We start from the raw sequence: 16,430 nt of genomic DNA, 5'->3' as shown, positions 1-16,430 counted from the left end.
TACTCTTTAACCATCAAAAACACCATCAAACACCCTATCATCATGATGCCGTGTTAAAAAAAGAAAACATAATTATCATAATTATTCTCATCCCATTTTATTAATAATAATAATAATAATAATAATAATAATTAAAAAAATTAAATAATAATAATAATAATGAAAATGAAAATAACATGCTTATTATTAGTAGTAGTTGTTGTTGTAGTAGTATTAGTATTCTTATATAAAAAAAAAAAATATATATTATTATTGCTATTATTATTTTTATTATTATTATCATCATTATGATCATCAACATCATGGTCATAATCATAATAATTGTCAATGAGTAAAATATTTTGTAGACTGGTTATGTTTGTCAATCAGCTTTAATAATAATAATAATAATAAAAAGAGCAAGAACCATTATTATTATTATTATTATTATTATTATGTCTTGCAAAGGCTGCTTATGTTTGTCAGTCATGAATATAGATTCAGTATATAAAATATAGATATACTAAGATATACTATATAACATACTAAAATAGAGATATACTATCTCTACTGAATATAGAATAGTATATAAAATGCATCTTAATAATACTAGTAATTAATATGAGCTAAGAGATTTGCAGCTATTGGCTATTTTTCTTCATCTAATCATATTTCATAGGCGAGCTGTGTGTGTGTTATAAGACTAGTTCATGTTTTCCAAACTCTTCGACGTCTGTTTTGGCCATAAGAGCGAAAACAGGCTTGTGTTTTATGCGAGGCAAATGAAATGGTTTTGATTGTGATATGCCTGTAATGTCAGCCGCAGTTACATTTCTCATTACGCGGATCGTTTGGTGGGTGGTTTGTTGAGCACTAAAATGCGTAATGAGGCGTCGTGCGCCGCTGCAGTGTAAATTTGTAAAGTTTTATGATTGATGTCTTTAAAAAGACAATCCTGCTCATATGTATGCACACCCACACTATCCCATCATTCATAGGCTGTGGATGAAGCAAAAAAAAAAAAAAAACTTTCTTCATATTATCCATCTCTGGCGCTGGCGCCGGCACACCAGAGGAGCGATTGAAGAGCGTCGTGATTGAGCGAGTTTGTAGGAATATCTGCTCTAGCCTGTCAATCCTTGCCAGATAAATACTCTCTCTGATCTAGTTTCTCTTTTGTAAAAGCCAGTGAATGGCACATGTGCATGTATGGAGAAGTGTACCGCATGTTAGGAGTTTTTTTTTTTTTTTATCATCCGACACCCTGTGAGACTGTTCTGTGAGCGTGTTATGAAATATTAGTGAAATGTCTGTGCCACACTGAGAGTAGTGTGGCATATTCGCTCTCCAGTTATTTTTTGAAGTGTGCATGTTTGCAACTGACCTGCATGCTGATGATTCAATATTAATCAAGTCAGACATAGCAAACTGTTAAATAAGGGAGAGATTTTAATAGCATTAGACTGGCGTTTAAGGCGAGAACACTACAGGTGAATAGGGTAAACATTTTTAACTAGCAGATATCACCATGGAACTTTCCCAGTTGATTACCTACATTAAGATGAGGAAAAACATGTATTACAAGTTTTCTGTAATTTAATGTTTAAATATGCAAATTAGGCCATATCTAATTAAATATGCGCTAATTTGCATATATATATTTTTTTTTAAGAAATCTGAGTATGGATAAAGCCAGGTTAAAAAAGATTTTTTCATTGTGTTCACATATTAGATGGGAAAACATTACAGAGGGATTTATGGATATCTACTTTTGTTATCCTGTGAATCAGAATATACTGTCAATAGCCCTTTTTTTGGGGGGGAATAAAATGGTATATAAATCAGGCTAGGAATAATATACTTACAAATCCCTCTGTAAATATCTTCATAATATACCTAGGTACAAGACTGGAGAGTTTGGTGTATATCGGTGCTACTGAAGTGGAGATTTCGGACTTGGAGAATGAGAGAAATGTCATTTTGAGAAAACGGGCTTTAAAGATTTATCATCAGCCAATGAGATTGCGCATTCAGCCCTTTTACTTTCACGATTGGTTGCTGATAAAAAGGAAATGACCATATTTGGATCCGACAGCATTGTACAGGAGAGAGAGAGCTTTCCAGCGGTGTGTGTGATGACAGGAAGTAGACAGAGATCGCGGATCGGCGGGATGATTTACAGCGACAACTTTTGTTGAATTTATGAGAAATCTACTGACTCAAACAGACAAAGTGTAGTGAAATAAAGACCTAAATGTGTATTTCGAAAGAAGTCTGAAAGAAGAAAAAAACTATGTTTTTGCCTGCCGTGTCTCGCCTTAAAAGCATTAGATCTTCATTGCAACTAACAAACAAGTATCTTGGTTTTCAGACATTTTGGCGACTTGTGCTGCATCATGACACATGAACAAACATGTACAATCTACTCAGCTTTACTGCAAAAACATCGTTCTTTTAATTCACCCACGCCGTGACATATCAAGTAGCGATCTCGGGACCAGACCTGCGCAGTAGTGAGAAGAAAGTAAAGCCGCGAAATCAAGGCCCCGCCCCCTCACTCTCGGTGTGAAATAATTAATTATAGAAATTTTGATATTAAATTTAAAGCTCCAATCTCCTCAGTCCTCAGAAGATCCCGAAAAAAAGTCTGTTGGTGCTTCAGTGACTACTTCGCTCAGAGAACCTGTCAATCACAGCTGTCAATCATGACGTCACACCACCGTTTTTATAGCATCAAATAACTAGCTAAAAACAAACTTATTTTTAAAACAAACACTTGAACTTACATCAGCGTGATAAAAACTACAGTAAATGACAGAAACCACCTTCAGAAAAAAGATATTTGAAGTGTAATTAAATAATTTAGTTGGTTGAATACAATGGGGAGGCGGGGCTTATGACCTATACTAGAACCAGCCACCGGGGGGGCGATCGAGACGTTTTGGCTTCACTTTTCAGGGCTTGTGCGACACGCTTGGTTGCTATGCAGTTGTTAGGGTATTCTGAGTAGTTGTGAATGATCACAAGCACACTATATTTGTTTTACAATCTTCCATCACTAATTTTGTTAAGCCGATGACAAGCTGTTTGTTGGTGTCGTTTTTTTTATGTTGAAAAATTGAGAAGTCGGTATTTGGTTTTTGTTGTTTCGTCAGTCTTAAATTTTCCACTTCAACCCCTTAAATCAATTTGTCTCCGAGCCTAAGAGCACAAAACACACAGCGAGACTTAGCGTGTATTTCTGGAGCATCTGCATTCCACTGAAGTGCGTGTCTTTCTCTCAGAGCGTTATTCAGATGAGTGTGTGGAAAGAGCTGGAATGGCTAAGTGACAGCCCTGAGCTACACACACACACACACACACACACCTCTTCTGCCTTAAGCTGGAATCAAAGCAGCACAGGAGACAGCTCAGTGTGTTCTGAGGGGCTTTTTGTCTCGCGTCCTCTATTCAGACACACCGCTGAGGTGAAACTACATGCTCGTGCGTGATGGGAGGGCGCAGCGTGACATAAGTAGCATGTTTTTGTCTTATTTTCATGTTTTTTGTGTCCTTTATTTCCGTAGTTTTAATCTGACTTTTACTAAACAGGTACTAGCAGGATCCCTGGTACTTTGATATTGCCTACTGTACTGAATGATACCATATTCACATACATATACAGTAGTATTTACATGGTACTCCAGTGTACTTTAAGCAATAGCATAGTATTACTATGGTACGTTTAGGTAAAAGGTTTAGGTTTTGCAATCAGAAGGTTTTGCATCAATAGCTGCTCAAAACATCTGAAAGTAAAATTAATGTTAATATTCTAAATATTATCTATATATGCATATTATCTGAATATTACCAGAAACACCAGCAATTTCAAACCGTGTTTTTGAGACTGTCTTTGGTTCACTGCAGTTTTAAAGAGAAAATACTCAGCAATGGTTTTGACTTATGAATTTGCACATGGTTTGTCTTAAAGCATATTCAAAATACCACAGACATATAAACAACATTAAAAGCTGGATTTTCCCCACAGGGGGACTTTAACAGCCTTTACTAAACTTATTTAAAATACTCAAGCCCAGTTTCTTAAAGGCCCCTTTAGTCAATAATTTCCCTTAAAACTCATCTTTGATCACCAAAATGTCATATTTAAATGTTTTTTCCTTAAAAAAAAAAAAAAAAAAAAAAAAAAACTTCATGCCTTAAAATATCTTGAATGTAACTCGACACCCTTGCCTCATTTAGTATACACGGTTCTATGAATATGCAAATGAGCCCCGCCTCCACTCACTCACAGCAGCTCAGAGATCCACACTTTGATCTGATTGGTTACAAGGTAGTTTGTGACGTCAGAAACACCAGCGATTTCAAAGCGTGTCTTTGAGACTGTCTTTGGTTCACTGCAGTTTAAGGAGAAAATACTCAGCAATGGTGTTGACTTATGAATTTGCACATGGTTTGTCTTAAAGCATATTAAAAACACCACAGAGACATATAAACAACATTAAAATCTTCACCACAGGGGGAGTTTAAGAAAGAGTTTTTCAGTTCCATAAAAATGTTTTATTTATTGCTTGTAAACAGAGTTGATAACCTGTGCCCATTTTGCTATTCATTCATATGTTTGTCCTCAGTGTTTGAAGGCTTTACTTTTTATGTGTCCTTCTCAAGGTGAGTCTCAATAGGATGGGCAGATTCTAGCATTGGTGTAAAACGAATTCACCCATAAAGAATTGTAATATTTCATGTCATTTGTCAGCAGTGCTTTCTCTGCACTAGTGCGTCTTATCTGCGGCCAATCACAGCACACATTCATTCTGCCCCACATAAACCCCAATCTGTCTCTCAGCCTGAGGTCCTATCGCTTTTTAGTGTGGCTTGAGTTATTTGTCCCGTCTCAGGCTCTTGTGGGTTTTTCAGGGATTCTTCAAGCCTTTTTCTTTGCTATGCTGATAAATGTAGTTGGTTCATGTAAGGCCTTCCCCATCAAGCCAACAACAAAGCTTCCACTGCCTTTGCACTGAAAAATTGGAAATGAATCCAAAGAAACGACACCCACTCAACAACCGTCTCTCATTCTTTATCCTTTTTTGTCTTTATAGCTACACTCTGCGAGTGGTTGGCAACGGGATTAAAGCCCAGGCAGAAAACCCAGAAGTCAAAGTGAAGGAGGCCGACCCGGTGATCAATCAAGTCATTGATAAACTGAAGCACATCAATCAGGTGAGCCTCGCCAGGAAAAATACCATCAAATGAAACATTGAACAAGCTCCTTGATGTCCCACATGATCCCGTTTCATGTGTTGCTAATGTTTCAGGCCAGCAGATCAGAGCAGACCTCATTAGCTTCGCTCATGAATGTATGAAACTATGGCACTGTGTGCATAAAACCTGTTAACACTGTTTTGCAGTGTGTGTGTTCACTACTCACTGCTCCTAATGTGTGTGCACTAACTTGGATGGGTTAAATGCAGAGGAAGAACTCTGAGTATGGGTTACCATTAGGGGTGGAACGGTACATGTATTCATATTGAACTGAAACGGTACGGACTTCACGGTTCGGTGTATACATTTACACGGAGAATACACGGTGTAAAAATTAGTAAAACTCGCGTGCAAATGAATGAATGTAATGCGGAACTACTGTTAGATACGCGGGTTCTTTAGGGACACCTAATCTGTAGCCCCGCCTTAGCTCTGAAGTGTGAGAGAGAGAGAGAGAGAGAGAGAGAGGCGCGGGCGCGATCGAAAAGTTGCAAAGTGTTTACTTATATTTGTGTGTGTGTGTGTGTGAGGCGCGGGCGTGATCGAACAGTGGAAACATAAAAAAACATACTCCATAATTTTGTTTATACAGGACATCATTCAAACTGCAAAGTGTTTAAGTTATTGTTAATTAAAATTTTGAGGAAAACAAATATATATTAATCTGAAATGTAGCAAATTCATTTTCAATTCATTCAGGTACAATTACCAAACATATCTCAAGGTCTTTTTGTATTTTTATTAATTTAATTAATAAACTAATTATATAAAACTATTGTCAGTGCACTACAAATAAACTGGTTCTATGCCTTTACTTTATTAATACAACTTATTTAAAAAATACAAGGCTTAAGTAATTTATTCTCCTTTGGTTGTACAGCCTGTGACATGCACAAGCCTTCTGCATGTTTGTTTCGCTTTTCCCTCCATTATACCGAACTCGTACCGAACCGTGATATCTGAACCGAGGTATCCATTACCAGTTCACATATCACTTTCACTAACACTATTTTTTGCTGTTCAAAATGGTTCAGGGTTCTGGAAATATTTTCAAATTCTGGTTTCCGGATCTATATATATATGCAGTATTTCCAAATGATTGAAAAAGTCATAGAAATTCAGTGGTCATAGAGTGCCTGGACCTTTATTGCTATTCACTTTTTGCATCAATTTCTGGAGACTTTCAGGTGTGGTTTTATGTGTAGACATTCATTTCCAATTCTCCTTTTATTCCTGAATTTTCCATTTACGTGAATCCCTATAGTGTGATTAGGACAGTACCGTGATTAAGCTGGAGTTCATGTAAACAGAATACTGTGACTGCTAATGTTATTTTGCTCATAATAAACCACAGTAACCCAACCATAATCACAGTACAATATGTGTACTGTGGTTTTAATGACACTATTTGTGTTTTAATCGAATGTGCATGTGCTGCAGATAGATGGTGTGTTCTGCTCATGGAGGGAGGACACACATCCACCATTGGCATTACCAGCAATTTATGGAGCTGTTTATTTTATAAATGTCATCCCTTGCATTATCTATTACTGTAATCTGTCATAGGATTTAACAGCAGCCTGTTTTATGAGCTGTTCTGGACAGCAAATGATTCAGAAAGGAGAACCTGGACTATACATTGTTCACATAATTTGGATCTATGGTTAGTGCATGTAAGCGTATGCGCTCTAGACACGTTGGAGCCATGATGCAGTTTTGGAGACTAGTTAAAATGTGCATTGCTCAAAGTTTTCCAACACAATGTCTGCCGATATATATATATATATTCTTGTTTTAAGCAAAATCATCATTTTGATGCATTTTTCAGAAAACAAAAGCTACTTAAAAGTCTTAATTAAACATCATATGCTATTTTGCTTCTCATGTTAATGTATCATGTACATATAAGAATGTTTAGATATTTGTACTGGAAAACAGGACAAAAAGTACTAAGTTTTAGTGCATTTCAATTACTTTTACATTTGGCAGATGCTTTTATTCAGAGTGATTCACATTGCATTTAGGTTATACAGTTTTTCAGTTCATGCATTCCTAACTGTGACCTTAGCATTGCTAGCGCTAGATACACCAAGGTCATGGATATGAATCCAAGAAAATACATGTTCTGATAAATTGCACACATTGAACACAATACAAGTCACTTTGGAAACCAGTATCTGCCAAATGCATGAATGTAAATGCTTTTACATGTCCTTTCTATGACTAAAATATCAGTTGGGCTTTTCAGTCATTCAGAATAAGTATTTTAAAAATCCTCTTCTGCACAGCTAAATAAACGTCACCATCTCACCTCCAGAGCCAAAAGTACTGATGTTCCCTGAACAAACAAACGTCTGTGTGTTGATTTGATTATTATTGTCATCACTCTCAGTTTGGAGGACAGTAAAAGCTCAAACGCTGACTCACGCTTGAATGTTTTGCTTTAATTAATACGATTGAAGGCAAATTAGTTTATGCTTCTTTTCATATCCCTCTCTTTTGCAAAATAACACGTCACAGCGGAACACTTAGAGACCAGAAAATCAATGAATACATATTTAAAAATCCATTTTCAGTCTTAACACGTTGGTGTTTATTCTATCCCTGTTCCGCCCGCTGGCCAAATCAATGATGTTTTACCATCCTGAATCCTGATGGTGCTGTCCTACTGTAATAGATTAACTTTCTTCCTTTTCCTGCTGAATGTGCTTTCAGACAATAGACATATTGTCATAAGGTGTTATCACCTTTAAGTTCCTGTATTTCAAAAAATTATATCTGAACCGACTATTATACAGATGTTCTGATGGATTTGTTCACCTGTTTTATCATCCACCAGCCTAAAGATGTTTTGATCACTCAATAAATATTTAGGCCTGAATTGCAGAGAAAATTCCCATCCAATAAGGATCACACAGTTATAACATAAACAAACTAATAAACGATGTATGCTGCCGACAAACGCGTCCTCCGGTGGACGCTGTCTTTAAATGAGACAGCTCTGGTCTAGATGATCTACTGAAGATCAAACTGAGCGTCAGAATGGGGAAGAAAGCTGATTTAAGTGACTGAATGTGGCATGGTTGTTGGTGCCAGACGGGCTGGTCTGAGTATTTCAGAAACTGCTGATTTACTGGGATTTCACACACGACCATCTCTAGGGTTTACAGAGAATGGGCTGAAAAAGAGAAAATATCCAGTGAGCGTCAGTTCTGTGGGTGAAAATGCCTTGTTGATGCCAGAGGAGAATGGCCAGACTGGCAACAGTAGGTGCATTTCCATTACAGATTTGCACAAAACTTTTGCGATTTTTTTCTCTCTAAATGTCGACAAAAAACTATTGCGAAATGACGGCGTTTCCATTAACCGATGTTATGCGACTAAAACTTCATTTCCAAACTTCCTCTCACGATAAGTTAAGTCATTCCAAAAACCATGGCAACGGACGTCGGTAGGTTTATGTACTGATTCCCAGCCACTGCACTGGCCATTATTATTAATCGAAGGAGATGTATGTGTGTCATTGGTAACTATGACGTACTATGATCACGCGCATGAACTCGACAATCGACTACTGTGGACTTCGACTGAAAACAGGAAGTAAATACAGGTATGTGCGCTGGCTGAATTAACATCACTTTTATTCATATCTTTCACATCTACTGCAGTCAGATTCACCGTGTTCACTGAAGGAATCACTCACATTGGCTGTGCACTTGTAATGACACATCAAGGATGTTAAGAGGCTAAAAGCAGGTTTAAAACTTTCCCCATTTAAGTCAACAGGGTGCAAATTTTAAAAAGATGATAACATTTTTGTCGTTGTTCTCTGTACTGACAGCACTCCAAATTTACCAAAAAAATAAGCTCAATGTTAAAACTGACCGGAGTTCTCCTTTAATGGTAAGGAACAACCCTTATTTACTTGTGAGTGGCACATATGAGGTGTTTCTGGGTGTTTCTCCCTCATATCTGCTTCTGAGGTCTTGATTGTGGCATTTATTTGAGGTTTAGAATCCATTATTCCTGTAATTATTTTGTCTTATATGAATTTACTAAAGAACTCATGTCTCATATTCTGTCCAAACACACCACGTCGTCTACGTCAGGTGACCTGTAAATGCGCAAAAGCTGTTTCCATTGCAGTTTTGCGAAATATTTATTTTTTGAATTGCCTGAAAAACCACCTCATGCGAGCGTAAAAAAGTTTTTGCGGTAAATGGGAGTGTTTCCATTAAGCGTATTTTCAATTTGCGCAATTTAAAGGGTAATGGAAACACGGCTAGTAACTCAAATAACCACTCGCTACATCCAAGGTCTGCAGAAGAGCATCTCTGAACACGTCAAACCTTGAAGCAGAACCAGAACACACACCGATGCCACTCCTGTCAGATGAGAACAGCAAACTGAGGCTACAATTCACACAGACTCACCAAAACTGGACAATAGAAGATTGGAAAAACATTGTCTGGTCTGATGAGTCTTGATTTCTGCTGCAACATTCAGATAGTAGGGTCAGAGTTTGGTGTAAACAACACTAAAGCATGGATCCATCATGTCTTGTATCAGCGGTTCAGGCTGCTGGTGTTGGATATTTTCTTGGCACACTTGGTACCAACTGAGCATCATTTAAATGCCACAGCCGATCTGAGTATTGTTGCTGACCATGTCCACAGTGTCTACTTTATGACCACAGTGTTCCCATCTTCTGATGGCTACTTCCAGCAGGATAACACACGGTGCCTCAAAGCTCAAATCATCTCAAACTGGTTTCTTGAACATGACAGTGAGTTCACTAAACTCAAATAATCTCCACAGTCTCCAGATCTCAATCCAGTAGAGCAGCTTTTGGATGTAGAGGAACGGGAGATTCACATCATGGATGTGCAGCCGATAAATCTGCAGCAACTGTGTGATGCTAACATAACAATATGGACCAAAATCTCAGAGGAATGTTTCCAGCATCTTTTTGAATCTCTGCCGTGAAGAATCAATGCAGTTCTGAAGGCAAAAGGGGGTCCAACTCAGTACTAGCAAGGTGAACCTAATAAAGTGGCCGCTTAGTGTATGTTTATCATCAACAAATCCAATTTGTTTCAATCTCATACATTTTGACTAATTGTTTTTTTGATCCACAGCTAGCATATTTTAACCATGCTCATACTTTTTTACTGAATAAATGTAATATATTTATGATTATGATATATACAGATTATTTAATTTATTTATGATTTATTTACAGATTTATGCTTCTAAGCAATTTGAATAAATGCATTTTGAAAATATGATTATTTAATTAAAATCAAATAGATGCAATTTTTTACAGTGATGATGAACTATGCCATAATGTTTGGAGGGCAGGAATATTACCTTAATATTTTTTTTTTTTATTAAGTTTGTGTTAAAACTGTGTAATCAAAATGGGTAGAAATATTATATGCAATTCAAATACATCAATCTTAAAAATTAAGGGAAATCTATTTATTTTTGAGGGAAAGTCGTCAAAATACAATAATTTACTTAAAGTCATCAAGTTGAACGGGGATAAAAACAAAGTATTTTAATATCGAAAAATTGCACACCTCTAAGGAGTTAGATCTAAATTACATCAGCTTTAAGAAGAAGTTATTTAATACTTCTCTTAATAGTCAAGGCCATCTCACCGTATATATCTTGAGACATGATGGTAGTGAGGTGTTGATGGGGAAAAAGAGGGATATATCGGGATTGAAAGAGACCTTAAGAGGAGGCCTTTCAGAAGTTTCCTCACAGCAGGTTCTCTCCAGCGCTTCAGACTTTCTGCATGGAATCACAATCATTTCGTGGCCCGGGGTGCCGTCGTCATCTCTGATAAGATGACAAAGTGTGCTCCTTGATGATGATATCCCGAACACGGAGTGGACATTTGCTGGGAATCTCAGCGTGAAGCCAGTGGTCCCCAGAGAGATCTCTCGTGGACGTTCAGCGGGACTCTTGGCACATGATGTCCAGAACAATTTGGCCCTTGATGAGGGAGTCTGAGAAACCTCCTCCTGTTGTGGAAATGGACCAATCGGGCGGGACGCTATGACTTTAAATGTGATGATATCCGATTATGGGCCAGTGGAACATTTTGATAGAGTGTTAGGGATGAAACTGTGTTGAATTGGACATTTTACTGACTTTTACTAGAATTTGAGCCGTTGACTGAATGGAAAACTCATTCAGGAGAGCAGCGTGAGACGTCTTCAGCAGATCAGACATTCATTGGTGTAAAACGAGTAATGTACTCTTTATCAGAAGCACTTTGACATTGATTTTGGACATGTACCATGGTACTACCCAAGGTTAATATAGTTAACTTAAACTAAAACAATAAAAAACAGTTACTTGAAATACAATAATCAACTGCAATAAAATATATACAACTAAATAGTGTTAGTGAAAGTGATATGTGAACTGGTAATGGATATCACGGTTCGGTATAATGGAGGGAAAAGCGAAACAAACATGCAGAAGGCTTGTGCATGTCTCAGGCTGTACAACCAAAGGAAAATAAATTACTTAAGCCTTGTATTTTTTAAATAAGTTTTATTAATAAAGTAAAAGCATAGAACCAGTTTATTTGTAGTGCACTGACAATAGTTTTATTTAATTAGTTTATTAATTAAATTAATAGAAAGACAAAAAGACCTTGAGATATGTTTGGTAATTGTACCTGAATGAATTGAAAATGAATTTGCTACATTTCAGATTAATATATATTTGTTTTCCTTAAACTTTTAATTAACAGTAACTTAAACACTTTGCAGTTTGAATGATGTCCTGTATAAACAAAATTATGGAGTATGTTTTTATGTTTCCACTGTTCGATCGCGCCCGCGCCTCACACACACACACACACACACACACACACACACACACACACACACACACACACACACACACGCACACAAATATAAGTAAACACTTTGCAACTTTTCGATCGCGCCCGCACCTCTCTCTCTCTCTCTCTCTCTCGTAGGGTATTCACAATTTTTTTTTATGGAAAACACGTATTAAAAGGACCATGGTACTACCATGATATTTTGAAAGTACCATGGTAAAAACCATTTCAGTCAATAGTGTATTCCAAAGTAACATATTTTTTTACCCTCTGATTGGCTACTATACCTGTATATTTCAAATAATACTGTGGTATTACCATAGTACATTGCCAAAACATAAAAACCAAACATTATATTACCATGGTAGTGTGTCCTTTCCCCCCCCCCCCCAGGACAGACTCCATGCAGAATCAATGAGTGAATGCGGTGGGATTATGGTGTCAATATTCTGGGCTAACCATTACCCATGATACCGAGCGGCCCAAAGCCGACACAAGCTTTCAATACAACTTGCCTGTGGCAGAAAGCCACCCTGCAGCTTCTGTTTGCCCAGAGCATCAGGCTAATGAGCTTCTCTCCTTGAGCTCAGCCCACGGACTCAGGAAGAGAAGCCCATGCTCTCCTTTTTAACCCACAAATCTTCTAAAAAAAAAAAAATCACAGCGTTTGTGTTGAAGACGTGTTCTTCTAATGCAGGCCTTTTTGTTTCGGTCCAGAAGGGGTGATTTCAGTGCCAGTGCTTTTTACTCTCTTTGTCAAAAAATGACTTTCCCGTTTCAGGTCCTGCATCTTTCTTAAAGGTGAAGTGTGCTATTTCTATGATGTGAAAATGATGATGTTTAAAGTGATGTCTTGCAGAAAGTTTTGACTGAGTGGAAGAAATTAAATTGTGTTGAATTGGACGTTTAGGAAACAGAATACTATAATTTTGAGCCTTTTATGGAAAGAAAAACTGTCCTTAATACATTTTTAAAAAACGTAAACATATTTTATTTTAGCTGCAACTCTTCTAATTGTCAATTAGTTTAACTTGATGTACTAAAATAGCTGAAACTAAAACTGACGTAAAAATGTATAATTATATAGACATATCTGAAGACATATCTGTAAAATATGTGACATATTTGTCAGTGTGTGTGTCATATCAGTGACATATTTGCAACAGAAAAGGCATATTTAACATAATAATGTTGATTTTATCCACCAGAAAAAAAGAAAAAAAAAGATTGGAAACCTGTTTGCTGTCGTTATCTTCGCAGTTCCATTTCCTGCCACTAATGCGAAATGACACACTTCGACTTTAAAAATAGTTTTGCACGGCAGGTTTATTGTTACTTGCAGTGAATCACAATGCAAGTCAAACCCTCTCTGTCTGTGTATCTTCTCGTCTCTTTCTTTGTGTCTCGCTTTCTTTCTGAGACTCCTCGTTCTCTCATGTTCTACTTCTTATGGTCTCTCACATCCCTCTCGTTTATGAAAGTGGGAAAACTATACCTTGGAGGGGCTGAATGCATTGAGTCTGATCTGCATCTTAATTTAGCATCTTGGAGCTCAGAGTTCCCAGCATGCCGAGCAGAGGCTGAGGACGTCTCTGTTGACCTGTACTGATCCACACCATCTGTGATGTGTCACTGCAGCGGATCCATAGAGCTGGATGTCAATGATAGAATCGGATATACAGTGTGTTTGCTTTCATATGGCTGTGAGGGAGCAAACGTTAATGTGTGAGCCGTGGATCTAAGTGTCTATCATTGTAACAGACATGTGTGTAACTATATATAGTAGGCCAATAAATATAATTACCGGATACAGGGAGACAGGGCGGTGCACATTGTAAAGTTTGCTGTTAAAACAGATTTTTTTTTATTTTTTTTTGGGAAAACCACTATGAAGTAATTTACACATTTTCTCTCATTTAAAATAAACGAGTGTAAATGTCAGAATTATCATATATGTCTAAAGGAGTCTAACATTTATGTAATTCAATCGTTCTGCCATTATATTCCAATCATTCTTCCTGGTCAGAGGTTTATGTAAATAGTTAGTTTATATGTAATTGTTCTTTCACCGAAGATTGAACTGTTTATTTATTTTTATTTTTTATTATTTTTTTTTATGAATGTATACCTTAAAGCAGAGAAGCATTTTCACACTCCTTGAAACATAATGGAAAGTTTTCCCATCTTCTCAATGTAATTTCCCGCATAATAGCTGGCTAATTTATTATTTTGTGCATGTATCACGGTTTCTCTTCTGGACTGGAGACTATTCAGAAAATGAGTTCAGCAAAGTTAGAGCTGTCAGGAAACTCAGACAAGTGGACGCGCCGATAACTGCTCTCATTTATATGTAAATGGCAATTGTAACCAATCAATTTCTCTCATTTGAATGAAGACACTTGCCCCTGTGTGGAACCATTGATTTACCTCCAGCTCTGGTCAAAGACACCTCCTGAAAACTCTCGATTCAGCGCAGTAGCTTTGCTGAGAGATTTACCTCGGCTAAGTGTTGTCAACACGATCCGTTTTGCATTATATGGACTTCAGTCTTTATATCTGGCTTCTGCTTTGTTTCTGTTCATGCAAAGTTAATCACTCAGTCAAATGAGTATATAGGTTGCAAAAGATTAATTGGTGTAGGTGCCATTCATTTACATAGGTGCCAATAGCGATTCGAATGATTTGTTCTTGAATGAATCTCTGTTTGAGTGAATCTTTTAAGAGAATAAATCAATCAATAACCCCTATATAGTGCACCATGTAGAAAACAATAAATGTGTGAAAAGTGACCAATTTCAGCCGCAGCTTCAGCGTCTGTTTATAATGCAAGGGGGCGGAGCTTCAGATTGTAGAGAGCATTTGATTGGACAGAAAATCTGATGAGAAGCTGAAGTGCAGAGTGATGCCATCAAAATCATTGATTCATATTGGCGGAAGTGGTAGACTGTAAGTTTTGAATGCTAATATCTTCTAAATGTGAATTTTGTCGTTGTTTTGGAGCACACTAGCTTATAGATAACCTTAATGCTAACGTACTCATACTAAAAGCCAAAAAAATTCCATTTTGATTTTATGGGGACTTTAAGGGCCCTATTTTAACGATCTGAAACGCAAGTATCAAGCGCGAAAGCAAGTAACTTTGTGGGCGGATCTCGGGCGCTGTTGCTATTATACCGGCGGGATAAATGACTCTTGTGCCCGACGCAAATCTAAAATGGGTTGGTCTGAAGTAGCTACATTATTCATAGGTGTGGTTTGGGCGTAACATGAAATAAACCAATCAGAGCGTCATCTCACATTCCCTTTAAGAGCAGGCACGCTTGTTCCATGGCGGTTTGCTATTATAACGGCGGATTTGCCAGGCGCACGCCAGGAGCGGTTCACAGCCGAGGAGACCGACGTTCTCGTCAGGGCCGTAAAACACAGAGAAGTGACATTGTATGGGGATGGGAGAAACCCACCCAAATTAGCTTCGGTTAAACGGGCGTATGATAATTTGGGTAAATGTGTAAGATAGATTTATGCCTATTTTTTCACATCTTCATGGACACAACAATGATTTCCCTCGTGTGGTAATATTTGTCCTTGTAATTATGTATGGTTTTCTAGAACTGCTGCGTCTGTGTAGATGAGAGAAGCAAAGTGTATGCGCGTTGTGCACACGCTACATTGATTATGGGCAAGCATGCGCCCTTAAAATAGCATCTGAATAACATGCGTAACGCGTCACTGACTTTAGACTAGGTTTTTCCTTGTCAGTGGCGGACTTTTTTCTAAACCTACAAAATAGCACCAGGGAACGTTTGCGCCGTAACACGCCTCATCTTTTCGCTGAACCTCCCCCGGGAGCGCAAGTTAATTTCCTAGTTTACCGACGTGCGTCTGTGGAGGGAAAAGTCCGCTGTGCACGGGTGCAAAATAGGAATGATACATGCGTCGGTGTACAAAGTCAATTGCACTGGGTGCAAGATAGGGCCCAGTGTCTTTGTAGACACTTGCTGAATTCAGAATAGCATGCTATCATTATACTAGTATTTCTGACATAACATAGGAAGAGTAACAGGGTAGTATGCTATTCTGAATTCAGCCAATGATTCAGTGACTGCTAAAACATAAAATATGCTCATTTATCGCAAACTACTGGTGTAATTGTGTAAAACGAGGAAACAATCAGGTAATGAATCAGTGAACAAATCTTTTTTCAGTGAACCGATTCAAAAGACTCGAGTCACTACTGCTTTTTAAAAATTAGTCACTGTAAATAAAAATGTCTGCTAAATAAATAAATGCAACTGTAATAAAGATGTAATGTAGTGTTCTTCCATCA

The 16,430-nt window shown here is 37.5% G+C and overlaps 1 protein-coding gene across 1 annotated transcript in view; it reads left to right on the top strand.

Annotated features, from left to right (window-relative positions):
- The window catches only part of gpc5a (glypican 5a), a 195,539-nt gene that overhangs the window by 93,829 nt on the left and 85,280 nt on the right, over positions 1–16,430 (top strand). The window contains exon 6 of the mRNA XM_082163830.1: positions 5,076–5,196. Within this exon, the coding sequence (XP_082019956.1) occupies positions 5,076–5,196 (121 nt within the window). The remainder of the gene's footprint in view (positions 1–5,075; positions 5,197–16,430) is intronic.

Source organism: Leuciscus leuciscus, assembly GCF_965113295.1.
Source record: "Leuciscus leuciscus genome assembly, chromosome: 3".
NCBI lineage: Eukaryota > Metazoa > Chordata > Actinopteri > Cypriniformes > Leuciscidae > Leuciscus > Leuciscus leuciscus.
The sequence above is the reverse complement of the archived record's forward strand: the minus strand, read 5'-3'. Positions and strand labels throughout refer to the sequence as shown.